This window comes from Dermacentor variabilis, chromosome 6, assembly GCF_050947875.1.
Source record: "Dermacentor variabilis isolate Ectoservices chromosome 6, ASM5094787v1, whole genome shotgun sequence".
Taxonomy (NCBI): domain Eukaryota; kingdom Metazoa; phylum Arthropoda; class Arachnida; order Ixodida; family Ixodidae; genus Dermacentor; species Dermacentor variabilis.
The window spans coordinates 63,187,959-63,207,573 of record NC_134573.1 but is presented as its reverse complement, the minus strand read 5'-3'; the positions used below and the strand labels follow the sequence as shown (position 1 = coordinate 63,207,573).

Here is a 19,615-nt window from a genome sequence, read left to right as displayed (position 1 = left end):
GTAATATGCTAAAACGTTGCTACCGTATTGATTGCTTCGCTCTCATGGCGAAGCTGCCAGATCTTCTTTACACTGTCTGTCCCTGGTAACGTGCCTTCCACCACACGCCATACACTTGGGGGCACATACATGTCCTTCGGTTGTGTCTAGAGTTGCACACGTGTGGCCCACTGTAACGCTCAGTGCTGCGCACACGTCCCGTTGCTAAGAATCAAATTATTTGCCACAATATTTCGCGAGTTCTAAACACCTCTGAACAGCTGCACTCAAAATTCGCATTAAGTCGTATCGTATATTCTTCGGTGAAAGTTTTTCTGCACCAAATTAAAAAAGAATTGCCTGTGGCAGAGAACACTATGCTATGAATGCGTGATGTTTACTGGGGCAAGGGCGAGGCATGGCTAAAGAGCGCTATGCCAGTGTTAATGGGCTTGCAGTTGAGGTGTGATTTCTATGTGGTTGATGTGACGTGGCTGTAAAGGGGCCTTAAGTGTAGTCGCTATAAAGTGCGTAATATCTATTTATAATAAGATTAGGGCGATATCAAATGGCGGGAACCATGATCATTAAGATGCATTGCGGGATAATGATACGTTGTACAATATATTGACACGTGTAGTTATCTTTATCGGGCAACCACGTTTCTCTGCCCAACAAATGTAATCGCACAGCGTGAGACGCGCCTGCATTTATTCGAAGTTTCTGGAAAGTTATCGATCTTTCTATCCGCTGTCTGTTGTCGCCGAACCTTGCGTTATCTTATTGCATCGCCTGACGCGAATGGTGTAAAACTTTGTGGAAGGCACGCGGGTCCGAACGATTAGTCTGGAACATCGATGACTATGTCATGTGTGGGGCGCGACATGGTGCGGTGATCGGGACGGTCAGGAGCAGACGACGATGAGTGCACGCGCGCCGAGGCGGATTCCATGCTGGAAGAAGGAAAACAACGACGCCGAAGAGCGTCCGGCACGAGAACGCGGGGCGCATGAAAAACAACAAAAAGAAAAGCAAACCAATTAGAAAAGACCACGGGACGTCAGGCAGCCAATCCGAGAATGCTAAATCGGCCAGATCAGAAGAAAAATTGGAGGACGCTTAAGCTTCGCCTTCAAGAGTGGAACGCGACAGCGTTCCCGTCGACCCGCCAAGGGGTGTAAGACAATGGGCTACGGCGCAGCGACTACGCGCTCCGCATCGGACGCGGTGAGCGTCGAGCAACGCAGCGTTCGGCGCGACAACGAAATGTGCGCCTGAGCAAGCGACGCATGCCTGAGCCTTAAAAACAGCTCGTTTCTAAGGCAACACCGCGTTCACTAGAGGCGCTTTTGTACCGCTTTGAAGCATCGAACTCGTGGCTCGACTTCCTCTTCAGCCACCGAGGTGAGCGGACGATGAATGTCGGGCTCTTCACGAGCGGCTTCAGCGACCCTTTTGGGCCGCGGTATCAGGTCAACTCAAAAACCAGGTCAGGACTACCAAATGATTTTGCCAACGCTGCCAACAGGTGCGTCCGTTCTTAATACGGTTTTTTTACATGGTGACGTTAAGGCGAGGCCTTACAGAGTGGAACATTTTCGAGACGCTCTTACACGGCTGTCTGTCATGCCGGAAGTGGTTGCACTGGGTGCATATCAAATGAACCATCTGTGGGCGGTGACTTTCAAGGACGAAGAAGGGAAAAAGAGGATTATCGCTGCAGACGCGTTTGATGTCAAAGACCACCGCTGTGTGGTCGTCGACCCGTGTGACAGAGGCGTCCGTATCAAGCTCTACTGGCTCCTTCACGGTGTACCTGACGACGACGTTCGCACTGCCTTGTCGCCTTTTGGAAAGGTGACTGAGATCACCAGGGACAGGTGGCGCGTTCAAGGATGCGTTGACAAAGGGTCAACCACCCGTACTGTCACTATCAAGCTGAAGGTAGGCGTCACCGCTGAAGACTTGCCCCGCCAGCTGCGAGTGGCGGAAGATGTTGCGCTCGTGCACGTCCCTGGCAGAGCTCCCCTCTGCCTCCGATGCCGCGGCATCGGGCACATACGACGCGAGTGCCGTGTACCACGCTGTGGGCTTTGTCGTCGCTTCGGCCACGACGAGACCCAGTGCGTCCGAACCTATGCCACAGTGAGAGGCCCGGCATTGAAGGAAGATGTCACAGATCACTTGATGGACGTGGTCGACGCAGTGGAAGCCGCAGGCGAAGGGAAAGAGACCCAGCCCTCGGTGTTAACGCCCCTGAAGAAGGCAATGACTGTTAATGACGAAAAGTCATCGGACGGCTGGAAAGACCCATGGGATGACACGGTGGAACCAACTAACTCAATAGAGGTCGAGGTAAAAGAGGCCAAAGAAACGTGCGCATCAGCAGAAGTGGCGACCGGTGAAAAGCACGAAACTGACGACACCGTGATCCCAACGTCAAGTAGTGCACCTGCTAAGAGGCTTCACGAAGAGGCGGATGGGCAAGAGGAAAAGGATCAAGAGACTGGTAATGACGAGCCTCCTCCGAAAGCTACCCCGGGACGCCGACCGGCGTTCAAGCCCAAGCCCGGCGTTCCTGCCAAACGCCGTTCTACAAGAGGCGTTCCTGGGTTAGGAAAAATTGTTGTTGGGGTGTGGGGACTGGGGTTTGTGGGCAGGATGTGCGTCGGCCGTCGTCATTGGGCTTTGATGTCTAGAAAACCATGGTCCGCCTCCCTAGACCGTCGAGTCATCGTAGCAGATGTGAGACGGACGATGTGCGGTAATTGGTTTGGATTCTCCTCCCGTTAAATGGCAGCTAATTTTTCGACTGGTCTTTGTGTCGCGACGTTGAACGTGCGTGGACTTAGCGGGCGTAGAAGGCAATGCCAAGTTAACCGTATTCTTATTGAGAATAATATTGACTTATTGGCCATTCAAGAAACAAAAATTGCAACTGATGAATGCACGGAGCAAATGGTTAACGTTTTCCGTCCTAGATATACCGTAAGTGTATGTCATGCGGCGGGTAGGTCTGGGGGCTGCCTTATTCTTTTGCGTAGCAGTATTGCTGTAGTTGAAGCCGTCACATCATCCGAGGATGGCAGAATGGTCCTCTGCGATTTTACTTTTTCAGAGATGCCTTGGAGGGCTATATGTGTTTATGCTCCGAACGTGGCACAGGAGCGGGAAATCTTTTTTGGTGATATTCAGCAGTACTTGAATTGTGAAAGATATGTCATATTACTGGGTGATTTTAATTGTGTTTGCTTTCCAGAAGATAAATCTAAGTTGACTAGTGTTTGTGATAAAAGTGCGTTGCTTTTAAGTTCTATTGTAAGGCAACAAGAGCTTGAAGACATTGGTTACGTGTTGTCAAGTGAAAACCATACCATGTATACGCACTATCAAGGTCAGTGTCATGGCAGGCTAGACAGAATTTATGCTCCGTTAACCTTTGTACCGTTATTTTCAAGTTATCAAGTGTTACATGTTAGTTTTAGCGATCATTGCCTCGTTATGTCAACCATAGGAAAGAAACAAAAACCATCTAAATTCAGCTGGGACTTATGGAAGCTAAATGATAAGCTTTTGCAAGACGACGTTTTTCAAAAGGCAGTTCAAGAAAAGCTCGAACATTTGCTCAGCATAACTACGTCAGCGTTCTTCATAGCAGAATGGGAACTCTTCAAAAGAGACGTTAAATTCACCGCGATAGAAAGAGCATGCGTAGTCTGTCACAAAGAAAAAGAGCGTGAGAAGGAATTACACCTTAGGCTAAAATATATGCTCAGCGCAGAAAGCTCTTCGCCTGGCTTATTTTCGAAAGAAATTAAAGAAGTTAAGTCTGAACTTGAAGTCATCGATGAAGAAAAGTACAGGGGTGCGGAATTAAGGGCAAGGGCGGAGAGATTATGGATGGGGGAGACGCCTGCCAAGCGAGCAATAAGTGATGAGAAGAAACACGCGGTTTCCAAAGAAATAACAGAAATAAGTTATCAAGGGGAAGTCACTAGTGATGTTGGAATGATTGAGCACGCATTTGAGTCTTATTATGAAAGTTTGATGGGGAAAAAGACATGTGATATCGAAAGGTTTAGAACTGACTTCTTGCCATTAATGCCAACATTATCAGACGAGGTCTGTGAAACGCTTGACAGACCAATAAGTCTTTCAGAAGTTGAGGATATGATTGACGAACTTACTCCCGGCAAGTCGCCGCGGCCTGATGGTCTGGGAGGGGCTTTCTATAAGAGCTTTAAAAGTGGAATAGCTGTAGCACTACATCGCGTGATAAGGGAGATGTACGAGAATAAGGAAGCACCTCCTTCTTTTCGGACATCGCACGTTATTTTAATTCCTAAAGTAAAAGATCGTGCGCGACTTTTGGCGGTTGAAGCCTACAGACGAATAAGCTTGACAAATACGGACTATAAAGTTTATACTAAAGTACTGGTGCGACGATTGCAGACCATTATAAAAGAACTTGTGGGCCCCCATCAGACATGCGGTATCAAAGGCAGATCGATCTTTTCGAATATACATACTGCAAGGACCATACTGGAATGCTGCGATGAGAGAGAGGACAGAGTCGCTATGATACAAATTGACCTTGAAAAGGCTTTTGACAGAGTCGTCCATGATGTCATATTTTTGATCTTAGAACATGTTAAAGCCGGTGCAGTGATAACAGATGGAGTAAGAATGGTATACAAAAATTGCACTGCGCAGTTAGTAATTAATAGAAAACTAGGCGCGAGTATAAAAGTGGAATCATCAGTAAAACAAGGATGCTGTTTGTCGCCTCTTTTATTTGCCTTGTATTTAGAGCCTTTCTGTTTGAAAATAATTAAGAGCCAATCTATTCGTGGGTTTATCTACGCAGGAATTGAGACTAGAGTTCTGGCTTATGGAGATGACGTGGCAATTTTTTGCCGTGATACAGAAAGCGTGAATAACACTATGAAAGAGGTTGTTTCCTTTTGCGCCGCAACTGGAAGTGTTGTCAGCTGGGCTAAGTGCCTAGGTTTATGGCACGGCAGCTGGCCGCAGGTACCCGAGTTTTTTTGCAGTATGAACTGGAGCGTTACCCCTGGAAAATATCTTGGGGTTCCATTACAACATTATCGTGACAGTGCCGCGCATTGGATCGAAGAAGTAAAAAGAGTTAAAGATCAGACAGAAAAGTGGGGCCGGCATAATTTTTCGATGTTTTCAAGAGCTAGTGTTTGCAATTTGTTTTTAGTTACAAAGGTGTATTATGTACTACAAGTGTTATGCATGGCAAGGATTTCGGTGCAGAAACTTCACAGAGTGTTTGCGGTATATATATGGGGATCCACTTGGGAGAGAACTAGCCGGTGTAACTTGTTTCATTCGGTGAAAAATGGAGGACTAGGATTAACACATTTGTTTTTGAAACATATTGTTAGTAGGTTCTTTTTCTTAAGGGACCAAAGTGATATATTTCTGCGTGCTGTTATTCAGGTGAGATTGAGTTCTTCCTTGCCTGAGTGGGTTGTCTCATCAGCAAATGAACGTACTCGAACACCAATTGGCTTTCTGAGGGAAGTTATTATGTCCTTTTCTTTACTGAAAGGCCATTTTTCGAATGAATTTTTGACTTCAGTGACGCGCAAGAAATATTACAGTGACCTGGTTGATGTTTTCTTGCCGCATCCTGTTTACCGCATGATGTATAACTTAGGACCTGAACGCAATGTGCTGAAACGCGTTAGAAAAATGCCGGTTAGATCTTCAGCGAAAACCTTCTTTTTTCAATTGCATTCGGGCACTCTCCTTGTGAAGCCATGGCTGCAAAGCAAGGGCTTCTTTGTTCTATGGTCTGTTAACTGCATCATATGTAAGAAACCTGAAACTATTGAGCACATCTTTTTGGATTGTCACGACTCAGTTTTCTTGTGGGATGTTCTAAAACGAACCCTGAAGAAAGAACTGCCGTTAAGTCCTTTCGGTATTCGGTTCTTACCGTGTGCAGACACAAGGGGAGTGCCGGCTGACTTGGTAATGCTTTTGTGTATGAGCAGCGTGTGGAAAACGCGCATGGATATCAGGAATGCCCGCGTAGATGAAAGGTCTGCGAGGGAACACCTAAGTGAAAGTCTTAGGTACACACGTGATGCCCTCAAGCACATGACTGAACCTCCAGAGTGGTTTGAGGAGCTTGACACTTTGGCGTCTGTGATATCCTCTTTGAGTGCCTTTTAAATATGTACAGTCTCTCGAAGTGATGTAATATTATTTTTCTGCACCAAATGACCTACTTTGTACGCGTTTGAGTGGTGTTGAAATCAAGGTAATAAAGAAAAAAAAACTCGTGGCTCAGTGGTAACGTCTCCGTCTCACACTCCGGAGACCCTGGTGCGATTCCCACCCAGCCCATCTTGGAAGTTGCTTTTTATTTATGAAGTGCCTGCCGTGATTTATCGCTCACGGCCAACGCCGCGGACGCCGACACCGACACCGACGCCGACGACACCGGCTTTTCTGCGACACGAGCTCCTTAACGCTATCGCGTTAAAAAGCGTGGTGCACTGGTAGAACGTGAGGACAAGCAAGGAGACGCAGGGGAGATGCCAGGAGAGTTCCAGGAAGCAACGCCAGGAGGAGGTCAACCACCGGAGCGGGCGTTGAAGACGGGCCGTCGGGTTCCCGACCCGAGCCACCAGGACTTCACTCGACCGGGGCCTCCTGCCAACCTGTTCCTGTGCGTCACCCGTCTACCTGAGCGGGCCGCCAGCTGCTCAAGGCCGGTGAGCTTCTGTGCCCGTGGGCGAGACAAGAACAGTCGGGCTACGGGCCCGAACTCTACACCCAGCTGCCCGGCCAGAACGCCGACGCCGTCTGCTCCTGCCACCAAGCCGCCTGCTTTACCTCGCCTAGCCAGAGCTGGCGCCCTCCGGTCGCCCGGTCGGTCAGCTTACACCGCGACCTATGGTGAGACCGGCGCCACTCCTTTCGCCTACTTGTGGCCGCGTCGCCGCGTCGAGACTGTTACGCGTCGCTGCCCTCGTGGCAAGCCCGGACTCGCGCACTACTTAGCTCCATACTAGCCCTAGATGTGTGTCTTGATGTGTATTTGAGTGTTCGTTTTATGTTTTCTATTTTCTTCTATTTCTTTTAAGCCTTGCTAGTTCCATTAAATGTTTGCGTGTGTGTTCGAAAAGAACGGCTTTGTCCTCAATTGGGTTCTCGGAGGCTCCGCCTAAGAGAACCGTCACAACCTTTTGAGTACCCGAACCTCTGCCCCCATATTAGGCTCATCACAGACTACTGTATAAAAGCCGACGCGCTGCACCCGCTGATCAGATTTCCGACGATCGCCGACCGTGTTCGCCGCTATCGTTGCGCTATAAGTGTAGCCTGTTTTTGTGGGCACAGGTTCGCCCATTAAAAGCTAGTTTTGTATTCCACCGTATGGCTGCTTACTTCACCGTCACTACCACGTGACATCTGGTGGAGGTGCTTGTGCGTTCATGTACCGAACGCCCCCGCAAAGCCGCGATCCAAGCCCGAAGCCCGAGGACAGAACCAAAATCGTCTGAGACCAGCGTGCTAGCCGCAGACTGCAAGGACTGCCCCCACAGCACGGACTCCTACCTGAGACGACAAAGAAGATCGTAGTCAAGACAACCCCAATGGCTGCCCCAGCGTCCCCCGTTATCCTACGACAGCCTCGGGACGTACCAACCTTTCATGGAGCAGCGATTGAAGACCCGGAATCATGGCTGGAGACCTACGAACGAATCGCGGCATTCAACAACTGGGACTTCGACGACAAGCTGCGGCATGTCTACTTCGCCTTAGAAGACGCCGCCAGAACGTGGTTTGAGAACAGGGAGTGCACCTTGACAACGTGGGACCTGTTCCGTAGCGGCTTCCTGCGCACCTTTACAAGTGTCGTGCGCAAGGAAAGGGCCGAAGCTATGCTGGATGCCCGAGTGCAGCTACCAAAGGAGAACGTTGCCATCTTCACGGAGGAAATGAGCCGTCTATTCCGCCACGCCGACCCTGAAATACCTGAGGAAAAGGAAGTCTGTCTAATCATGCGTGATGTGAAGGAGGAACTTTTTGCCGGAATGGTACGAAGCTCACCGAAGACCGTCGACGAGTTTCTTCGTGAGGCCACCAGCATCGAGAAGACACTTGAGATGCGAAACCGGCAATTCGACCACCGCACCAACTCTGCAAGTTATGCCGGAGTTCAATCACTGGCCTCCGACGACCTGCGCGAGGCTATCAGGGCAGTCGTACGAGAGGAGCTTCAGAAGGTCTTCCCGTCGTCGCAGCCTCAAGTGGCCTCGATCGCTGACATCGTCAAAGATGATGTTCAGCGGTCGCTTGGAGTTCCGGAGGGGCAACCTCAATTACCGCAACCCCAGCCAGAAGCGATGACCTACGCGGCCGTCGCACGCCGTCAAGGTCCTCCTCCGCGACCGCGCCAGGGCCCTGTAACGCCGCAATTCTGTCGACCACCGCCGCTGCCGCCGCCAGCACGCCCACCAATCGCCCAGCGCAGCTACCCGAGGAAGACAGACGTTTGGCGCGCTCCTGAACACCACCCGCTCTGCTACCACTGCGGCGAAGCCGGCCATGTGTACCGCCGATGCCCATACCGCTACCTGGGATTGCGAGGGTTCGCCGTCGATGCACCGCACCCTCGGGAACGAGAACGCCCTCGTGACATCGCCGACTACTTCGCCGCTACTCAGTGGAGTCCTCGATGACCATCCCGTTCGCCGTCACCAGGCCGCTACCTGTCGCCGCAGCGCCGACCATACACTGGCCCAGCCCGGGGCCGGTCAGCGAGCACATATCCGGAAAAGTAAAAGCAGCAACCGATGGAGGTGTGGCTGCTGTTCGTCGAACTGACGAACATCCTCCGCCGCCGACGAAGACGACCAAGAGACCATCTCGACGGCATAATAACGACACGGCGCCGTCCCGACGAAGTCAGGAAGCCAAGGCACACCGACGAAAGACGACTTGCCGACGCGACGTTCCAGCTTCAGTTCAACACGACGCAGGCGTGATCCGACGCCAAGACCTAATTGCAATGCCAGACAAAGAACCACCGACCTCGACGTGGTTCTCGACGGCCACGCAGTCACCGCTTTAGTGGACACAGGAGCCGATTACTCCGTCATGAGTGGACCCATCGCCGCGCAGTTGAAGAAAGTTAAAACTGCATGGGAAGGCCCTCAAATTCGGACCGCTGGAGGACACCTCATCACGCCGACTGGAAACTGCACGGCAAGAATAACCGTTCATGACCGGACTTACCCTGCCACCTTCGTTATCCTCCAACAGTGTCCGTGAGACGTCATTCTCGGTATGGACTTCCTGGACCAACACGGCGCAATCATCGACCTGAAGTCGAAGTCAATAACGCTGTCGGAAGATAAAGCGATGCCGCCAGAGAGCCCTCGTTGTCACCACGCCTTGAGTGTGCTCGAAGATCAAGCGAGCATCCCGCCTTGCTCCAGCATTGTTATTTCGGTCAGCACCAAAACAGCCGCTGATGTAGAAGGCGTCATCGAAGGCGAGCAACGTCTGCTCCTAGAGCGTGAAATTTGCGTTGCAAGTGGGATCGCTCGACTGCATGGGGGGAAAACCGAAGTGTTGCTGACAAACTTCAGCCGGGAGTTCAAGCACATCAAAAAGGGCATGACGATCGCGTACATCGGGGGAAATTCTGGAAACCAGTAACGCGTTTGTCCTCTCGGATTCCGCCGAATCTACCCCGCCGACCATGGTTCCCGAACCAGACTACGACATTAATCCAAGTCTCCCCGTGATTAAGCAACAGCAGCTGAGAAGTCTGCTCCGACGATACAAAGGCTGCTTTTCGACGTCATCGAGGGTTCGACAAACACCAGTCGCCAAGCATCGCATAATCACCGAGGAGTGCGCTCGACCACTCCGCCAGAGCCCTTACCGAGTTTCGCCGTGAGAACGTAAAGCTATAAGAGAACAAGTCGACGAAATGCTGCGCGACAACATCATCCAGCCGTCGAAAAGCCCGCGGGCATCCCCTGTTGTCCTGGTGAAGAAAAAGGACGGAACCCTACGTCTCTGCGTCGGTTATCGTCGTCTGAACAAGATCACGAAGAAGGACGTATACCCCCTCCCACGGAAAGACGACGCATTGGATCGGCTCTGCAACGCTAAATACTTCTCGTCGATGGACCTGAAGTCTGGCTATTGTCAAATAGAAGTCGACGAAAGAGATCACGAAAAGACCGCCTTCATCACCCCATACGGCCTCTACGAGTTCAAGGTTATGCCATTTGGACTGTGCTCGGCGCCTGCAACGTTCCAACGCGTGATGGACACGGTTTTAGCAGGATTGCAGTGGCAGACCTGTCGCGTTTACTTGGATGACGTCGTTGTCTTCGCCGGAAATTTCGACGATCGCCTTAGGCGGCTTGCAACAGTACAAGAGGCCATCAAGTCATCAGGGCTTCCTCTGAAGCCAGAAAAGTGCCGCTTCGCTCACGATAAGCTTCTGTTTCTAGGCCACGTCATCAGCAAGTCTGGAGTCCGCCGTGACCCGCAGAAGACAGCTGCCATTGCAAAGTTCCCGCAGCCCATTGACAAGAAGGCAGTGCGTAGATTTCTTGGCATGTGTGCCTACTACAGGCGATTTGTCAAGGACTTTTCACGCATCGCTGAGCCGATGACACAGCTAACTAAATGTGACGTCGAGTTCAAGTGGGAAACACCGCAGTCCGACGCATTTCAAGAACTCAAACGACGCATGCAGTTGCCGCCGGTACTTGCACACTTCGACGAGGACGCCGATACCTAAATCCAAACTGACGCCAGTAGCCTAGGCCTCGGTGCCGTCCCAGTCCAGAAGAAAGACGTACGTAAACGGGTGATATCTTATGCTGGCCGGTGCCTGCCAAAAGCGGAAGGCAATTATTCTACGACTGAAAAGGAATGCCTCGCCATCATTTGGACTACAGTAAAATTCCGCCCTTACCTCTATGGCAGGCCATTCAAAGTCGTCAGCGTCCATCACGCGTTGTGTTGGCTAGCTAACTTAAAGGACCCTTCAGGACGGCTGGCACGGTGGAGCCTCAGACTAGAAGAATACGACATCACTGTAACATACAAGTCCGGACGAAAACACTCAGGTGCCGATTGCCTATCACGCGCCCCCATTGACCCGCCGCCGCAAGATGACGAGGATGACGACGCCTTCCTTGGAATAATAAGCGCGGAAGACTTCGCCGAACAACAACGAGCGGACCCGGAGCTTAAAGGCCTCGTCGATTATTTGGATGGGCACACCGACGCTGTCCCTAGGGCATTTAAGCGTGGACTGTCTTCGTTCACTCTTCAAAACAACCTACTCGCGAAGAAGAACTTCTCACCAGTCCGCGCCGACTACCTTCCTGTTGTTCCGTCAGCGCTGCGTCCAGAAGTACCGCACGCCCTACATGACGATCCCACAGCTGGGCACCTCGGTTTCTCCCGGACGCTATCGAGGATACAATAACGGTAATACTGGCCTCGCCTAACCGCCGATATCGCCCGTTACGTCAAGACATGCCGAGACTGTCAGCCACGCAAGACACCAGCGAAAAGGCCAGCGGGATTACTACAGCCGATCAAGCCTCCTTACCGACGTTTTCAGCAAATCGGGATGGACTTGTTAGGACCATTTCCGACATCAACATCCGGAAATAAGGGGATCGTCGTGGCGACGGACTATCTCACCCGCTTCGCTGAAACTAAAGCTCTACCTGAAGGCAGCGCAGCCGAAGTAGCGAAATTTTTCGTCGAGAACATCCTGCTGCGACATGGTGCTCCAGAAGTCCTCATCACCGACAGAGGAACGGCTTTTACAGCAGAGCTCACCCAAGCCATTCTGCGATATAGCCAGACAAGTCACAGGGGGGCAACTGCCTACCATCCGCAGACAAATGGTCTCACGGAGCGCTTGAACAAGACCCTCGCCGGTATGCTAGCAATGTACGTCGACGTCGAGCACAAGACGTGGGATTTGGTCCTGTCGTACGTAACATTCGCTTACAGCACGGCGGTGCAAGAAAGAACATAGATCGCGCCATTTAAGCTGGTTTACGGCAGGAACCCGACGACGACGCTCGACGCCATGCTGCCGCACGTCATTGACGAGGAAAATCTTGACGTCGCTACCTATCTCCAGCGCGCCGAAGAAGCCCGACAGCTCGCTCGCCTGCGAATCAAGAACCAGCAGAGGACCGACAGCCGACACTACAACCTCCGACGACGCTTCGTCGAGTACCAGCCCGGTGACCGTGTTTGGGTTTGGACCCCTATAAGCCGACGAGGACTGAGCGAGAAGCTTTTGCGTCGCTATTTCTAACCGTACAAGATCATCCGACGTATTGGCGCACTGGACTATGAGGTCGTGCCAGACGGCATTTCGGTGTCACAGCGGCGCCGCTCACAACCTGAAATAGTCCACGTTGTGCGACTCAAGCCGTACTACCAGCGTTAATGAACTTTGGGGCTTCGCGTAACTCACATTTCGACTTTGTTTCTTTTCGTTGTTTTGTTACTTATGTTTAATAAGTGTCCTTTTGTTTCGCTATCTTATATTTGTAGCAGCGGGACGATGCTTTTTAAGAGGGGGGTATTGACACGTGTAAATATCTTTATCGGGCAACCACGTTTCGCCGCCCAACAAATGTAATCGCAGAGCATGGGACGCGCCTGCATTTATCCGAAGTTTCTGGTAAGTTATCGATGGTTCTATACGCTGTCTGTTGTCGCCGAACCTTACGTTATCTGATTTCATCACCTGACGCGAATGGTGTAGAACTTTGTGGTAGGCACGCGGGTCCAAACGATTTGTCTGGAACATTCGATGACTACTGTATAAAAGCGGACGCGCTGGACCCGCGGATCAGATTTCCGACGATCGCCGACCGTGTTCGCCGCTATCGTTGTGCTATAAGATTAGCCTGTTCTTGTGGGCACAGGTTCGCCCAATAAAAGCTAGTTTTGTATTCCACCGTATTGCTGCTTTCTTCACCGTCACTACCACGTACTAGAGCACTTCTGCTTCATTAGAGCCCTTGAAACACATGGGCCTGGAGGCATGTGCTATACAAAACATTGTCACAGCAGCATCTTCTCGGAACAAGATGCGCTATGAATTTAATGGGCTTATAACATGTAGGACAACATCAATCAAGAAATCTAGGACTGCTTTGGTGTTGAAAAGCGGTTCCTTACCAAAAAACATAGCCGTGTAAAGAGGGATGTAATAAGGGTATGCAAGAGGAAAATATTTCTTTGTCTCAGCTTCGGCTTCCCGACACTCCAGGAGCACGTGCAGGACAGTCAGCCTCTTACCGCAAGTACCACTGGTTGGAGGTTCATTTCCATTAAGTAGAAAATTATGGGTCTGAAATGTGTGTCCTATTCCGAGACGACAGAATAGGACATCTGTTCGCCGTAATTTTGTAGCGGAGGGCCGAAAACCTAACTCTTGCTTTATCACGTGCAGTTTATTATTTATTTCTGCGTCCCACATGCGTTTCCAGTGGCTTCGCAGTTTCTTTCGTATGAAAGGTTTCAGATCTGTGACAGGGACCGCAGCAGTAGCATCATCAGCAGGGGATGCAATTGACGTGGCCATCTGGTCTGCCATAACGTTACCTTCGATTCTCCTATGGCCAGGTACCCAGCTTATAATGATATGCTAGTTAGATCGACAGAGACAAATCGTGTAAAGAGAAAGAGACAAATCGTGTAATTGCATCCCAATTATCCTAATTCGCGATTATAACCACTCTGTGTAATACCTTTATTATTCTTATTTTGGACTTGGCTATGGTCTTATCACTTATGAAGCGCAAATCTGACCATTGCTTCGTTGTTCTTGTTGCGCCCTAGTCTACTTCATCAAATTGAGTTCTCCGTCTGCCCAGGTCATATTTAGTAGCCCAATAGGCTAATGGGCTTCAATGGGGTGCTCTTGCTGATTATTGCCTGAATAATTTACAAATGGCACCGGCTTCTATCTAGAGATGTCATCCTGTACGCAAGAGCTATCAAATGATCAGGTCACGTGTTCTGCAGCTACTGAGCATTGAAGGCCAGTCGTTACAAGAAGAATAATATTGAGGATAATTATCATATTATTCATTCTGTAACTTTCGTTAAGACAAGAGACTTACACTTGTTTTTATTCGAGGACGTGAACCTTCGGGACATGTGACGTGTTATTTACGAGAAACATTTCCGTGGTGTAATAGAAAAAGTGCTTATTTCCCTCCTCATGGCGCTCTTCACTCAGATGTGCCTGTATTGCATAAATGCCTCTGTGCCAACAAAGCGCAAGAAGTGCATAAAGGCATGCTTTGGACGACGCGCAAGATTGTTCATCTTAAACAAAAAATAAGACCTGCAGAAAAAGCTTAAGCGCCGGCCTTGTCTTGTCCAAACGCCGAAAAAGGAACTGGAATGTGCGGGAGATGAATCAAAAGACTACTACTTTAACACGACGTTGCCGAGTTCTTTGAAAAGTCACTCCAGTAAGTTTTGGAATTACATGAGCGATGGCAAAACATTTTTTACAGAAATATTGGGTGATGGGAAGATAGTTACAGGTTCGGAAGTTATTGCGCAGAAATTCAACGCCTATTTCCACAGGGCATTCTTTGAATAAAATTTCGCAGTGACGAGAAACGCGGCGCATTTTCAGCCTTCAGACACTAACTTTATTAGCTACGGTGGTGTGTTCTCGCTGCTTCTGGAATTGTAGAAAAAAAAATCACCTGGACCTGAGAAATTAGTGTCTCTCTTCGGCGCTACGCTGAAATCATTGCAAAGGATCTTGTTGTGCTTTTTCCTGAATGCCTGTTGTAATCAGAACTTCCATCTGACTGGAAAACCGCTCCAGTTATTCCTGTCTTTAAGAAACGTGACCGCTTACTAATACAGAACTACCGTGTTATATCTTTAACTTCCTCATGCTCTAAAATGCTGGAGCATATAATTGCAAAATACATAAATGATTTCCGTGAAAAACTCTTCGTAATGAGTTACTTTCAGCATGGTTTTAGAAAGGGCTACTCGAAAGTGACTCAATTAGTTGCAATATTCCATACATTTGCAACTACGTTAGATAATAATGGTCAAATTGACGCAGTATTTATGGATTTTAGGGATGCCTTTGCTAGAGTTAGTCATTTAAATCTAATGCAAAAACTAAAAGACGTTAACCTTCCCGATATTTTAATTTCCTGGATTGCCGATTGTTTAACCAACAGACTGCTGTTTGTTTCAGTTGATGGCAACGACTCGAATTCTCTTCCAGTCACCTCAGGAGTGCCTCAGGGAAGTGTCCTGGAGCCAATGCTATTTAAGCTGTATATTAGTGATATTGTTACCGTCATTACACCAGGAAGACAAATTCGATTGTTTGCAGATGATTGTGTGCTATTTCGTCAAATTATGTTCACGGAATATCAAAGCGAACTTTACGCGAGTGTAAACAATGTGCTTGATTGGTGCAGTGAATTTTCTATGACTGTTAACACAGATAAAACCGTGTAGTAGTGTAGTTTGTTGGGCCAGTTTGTGCTTGTTGAACGTATAAGGCGTTCCAGCAAGTACGGTCGCGAGCAGAAGTAAGAAGAAATGGACAGAACAACGGTGGACTGAAAACTGAAGTTTATTGGGAATATATTCGAGAAATCTTTGCCACGCATGTGTATACGACAAAGGACAATAGGAGTGCCCCAGGAGTTACCCAAGGAAGTGTTGTGTTACGTGTGTTTTTAGCAGCTAAGGCGCACAAGCTAGATATCCTGTTTAGTGCTATCGGCACAGAAGGAGGCTCATGACAAATAGTGGTTAGTGAGTTCCTTCAGCGTACGTTGAAAACTCTGGATACTTCGGATCATTTTGGCATCAAGAGCTCCTTGGAAGTTGTGGACTGGTTAAAGCGAAGTGAGATTTGTGCCAATGATGCGGTGCCTGTAGATATTGAGCGACTGCTCTATCCCACACGAAGACATGCGTACAGCTGAACGTGATCTGATTAAAGAAAGAGGGGAAGTAGCTTTTGTGAATTCATGCGCTTTGTCACTTGAGTCTTTCATGGAACTTCTCACGTTTTACCTGGCAATCAGTGTAGGGGCCATTAACAAGGACGTCTTCATTCAGAGAAACGGTATTTGCATCGGATCTAAGGTTCCTCCTGTACTGTGTCACATTTTTTTTATCCAAGTTTGATAGCACTGCACTTCACAGGCTCGAGGACAAACGTATTGTGCGAATTTTGCGGTGTGTGCTTTTAAGGCTAAATTCCGATGATAGGCTTGAGTCAAGCGCGAGAAGTATTTTAATGTATTTCAAGGAGTCTTCCCGGGATCTCAGGTTCACCTTCGAACTTTGCAAAGAAAACTTGAACAGATTTCTTGATTTGGAAATTAATTTCAAAGTGTGAGTGATTTGTGTTGGCGTTATTGCTCTAGATCGAGAAAATCGCTCCTCCTGTACGAATTGTCCCACTCCAAATTAATAAAACATGGCATAGTTTCTTTGTGTTTGACGAATGCTCTTAACATGAGCTGCACCTACTCATTGCAGGAGTGTTTTCAAGACCAGCAGGCGAGGTTAATGTCGTCAGAGTACCCGCTCTCACTTTTGTTGGCTGTGACTGAAACCCTGTTTAGAAAGTTGACAATCAAGAAACACGTGGAAACTGTGGGCCACAATAAATCTTCACAAAGCAAAAAAAAAGTATTGACGCCGCATTTGCATGGCTTGTCTCATGATCTTAAAGAGAAGCTGAAGAGTCTGTCGAATTCAATAAGACGCTCATATACGGATGCGGGAACCTTGTAAACTATGTAGGTAAAATTTGGGTTTTTTTTTCAATTAGGAGCGACGTAATCGTCGGTTAAAATTGCGCTGTAGCTCCGCCCCCCGTCGAATGCCGCGCGCTGCTGCTGACGCTGACGATGCGAGCGGAGACCGGAAATCGCGGTGTTGTGACGTCAACTCTAGTGGTTTGTTCCTTCGCAGCCTGCGCGACCGTGCCTGACCGTGCTTGTTTCTGCGTGCGTGCCATCGTAATCTGCTTCGATCGACCCTGCATTCCTTTGTTGGTGCGTCTGCGTGTATGTAGAGTGGTAGTCAACGTGCGCAGCATCAGCTGAAGTGGTGGGCCGATCATGCCGGCTTTCTGTGCAGCCTACGGTTGCACGAGCACCAGTGGCCGCGACGATGTTGTCTTCCATTGCTTCCCACAAGACAAGAAGCTTTTAACAAAGTGGGAGGCTCCTGTGAAGCTAAAGAATTTCAAGCCCTCAAGAACAACAGTGCTGTGCTCCAACCACTTCCGTGGCGACGATTATCACGAGAATTTATCATTAAAACGTGCGTTGGGTTTGCCAGTCAAGTCGGCTCGTCTAAGGGCCGGCGCAGTGCCGTCAGTGTTCGCGTACACGAGGAGCGTACACACGAACTCGCCCAAACCTGGATTTTGATTTACTGCGAGCTCCTTCGTGTTAGCACGCTGAACGGAAGCTGCATGTTTATCTCCCGCCCTTGACGCAGGTTTCGTCGCAAAGCTCCTCGAATTTTCTATTTGCACGTGTGTTGTAAAACAGCCTGCATGCAGCTACCATAGCGCAGTGAAAATGTGGAGTTTGCATGCGCTGGAAAGCCGGCGCACGCCAGGACACTACGCTCCCCCTTTCTCTCGCGCACAGCGCGAAACCGACCGTCTCACGTAGCCGACGGAATTCGCCGCCTTTACGACTTCGGTTACGAGTAGTGTGCGGATGGCGCACAGATGAAGGTCACTACACGTACTGCATGAACCGGGAAGGTTCTCACTCGTTTAAACCGTCTTTGTAGATTGCCGACAGCCTTGGACAGCGCACAAATGCCGACGATCGCATCCCCGCTTACGTTCCACGAGGAGGCATGCAGGAACACAACACTACAGTTGTTTGACCGGAAACGAGCTCACTAGATCGGTGAAAGATCGGCGAGGTCACTAGATCGCTTTGCAAAAAACATACTCACCAAAGAGCATATCCAACACGAGGAGATCCCAACACTTCGCTTTCGTTCGCGTCGAAAGCACTGCTCGCACCAGCATCGTTTGCTTCTTCGAGAGGCTGGCTCTTCGCAATCGGCTCGTACATGTAGGTAGTAACGCCGAACTCCTCAGAAAAACGCAGTCTCTCTAAATTTTCCATTACCTCTTAATTTTCCATTACAGCACCAAACTTCCTGGCACCGCGCTTCATGTGTAGAGGCAGCGGTCGGTCACTACAGTTGACGTCACGAGGCGCCCGACGAATCACAGGCGGAAACGAGACGCGCGAGCTGGGCGTGTCCGCTGCTGCACTTTTCGTCGAAATAAAATATATTTGCGATTTCTTTCGCTCAATTTCGATACGATATTCGAATTCGGAGGGTTGAAAACCATTATGTACACATGTTCACTCATTTTTTCTGGAAAACCTTTCAGCTTCCCTGTAAGAGGGTGGCCACTAGTAATGGTGTCACGCTAGTGTTTTTGGCGCCGAGGAAAGTGGTTAGGTTGTGCAAAACATCACCGGAGAAAAGAAAGATGCAGCTAGTGGCAGTGGATAAAAGCACAGCACTTTTTTTTACAAGTGTGCATCTTCAGTCGTGTATTACATACCTCTCTCATGTGGGGTGTCCTATGTTGGCCGGAAGGTCGTTGCATTAATGATCGTATGCGAGAGCATCGCTATTTGCCACTTACAAGTACAGGTGGGAATTTGCCATTGCATGGCAAAAAGCACGATTGCCGACCAGTTTTTGATAGTGTATCGATCGTGGGGAGAGAGCTCACTAATGTGGACAGAGAAATAAGTGAAACGTTCCACATCAAAAAGTTGGGCGCGCCTACATGTGTGAATGAACCTTCGGTCCATATCAATGATGAAGAACTTAAATTTTGATATTTATCACCTCAATCCAAGTGTTGTTGCCCTTGTCGGGAAGGGGTGTGACTAGGCTTTTTGTCTACGTGTATATCGTTTGCTGATTTTTGACTATAAACCTTGTTATTGTTCTTGGTTGTATACGCATGCATGGCGGAGATTTGTGGAAGGTTTTCCTAATAAACGTCACTTGTAAGTCCAGCGCTGTCCTGTCCGTTTCTTCTTACTTGTGCTCGCCTGCGTACTTGCTTGAACCCGTTATACGTTGAACAGACAAAACTGTTTCTATTAAGGTAACCCATAAAAAAATCCGTTGAACCATACTTATCAACTAGGCTCATCAACACTAAAACAAGTTTATACCTGAAAGTATTTAGGCGCAACGATAACTAACGAGTTCACCTGGAATTTGCATATTGAAACCATATGCTCATTTGAATTCCGTAAGCTACGTTTTCTAAAGCATAAGCTTAGAAATGCCCCTCCACCTCCGCACATAATAAACCACTAACATATTACACTTACATCAAATCGAAACTAGGATATGCATCAATAGTGTGGGATCCTTTTACCAAAGAAAATATTTAATAAACTTGAAAGGATTGAAAGAAAGGCTGTCTGGTTTGTTTATTAAAAATTTATATTTATGAATAATCCTATCGATTTTATCGCGACTAACCATATTGAAACACTTA

At 48.8% G+C, this 19,615-nt stretch overlaps 2 protein-coding genes across 4 annotated transcripts in view; both read left to right on the top strand.

Annotated features, from left to right (window-relative positions):
* The window catches only part of LOC142584182 (uncharacterized), a 174,080-nt gene that overhangs the window by 28,539 nt on the left and 125,926 nt on the right, over window positions 1-19,615 (top strand). The window lies entirely within an intron of this gene.
* Window positions 1,359-16,612, top strand: LOC142586156 (uncharacterized). The gene is made up of 2 exons (XM_075697409.1): window positions 1,359-2,591; window positions 16,582-16,612. The coding sequence occupies exons 1-2, from the start codon at window positions 1,399-1,401 to the stop codon at window positions 16,610-16,612; spliced, it is 1,224 nt and encodes a 407-aa protein (XP_075553524.1). The 5' UTR covers window positions 1,359-1,398.

What these genes read in the sequence shown, in the direction of transcription:
- LOC142586156 (XM_075697409.1), top strand. Translation starts at nt 1,399, where the DNA reads ATGTCGGGCTCTTCACGAGCGGCTTCAGCGACCCTTTTGGGCCGCGGT. An exon ending in TCTACAAGAGGCGTTCCTGG is followed by an intron (nt 2,592 to 16,581) that starts GTTAGGAAAAAT and finishes TACTCATTGCAG; the next exon opens with GAGTGTTTTCAAGACCAGCA.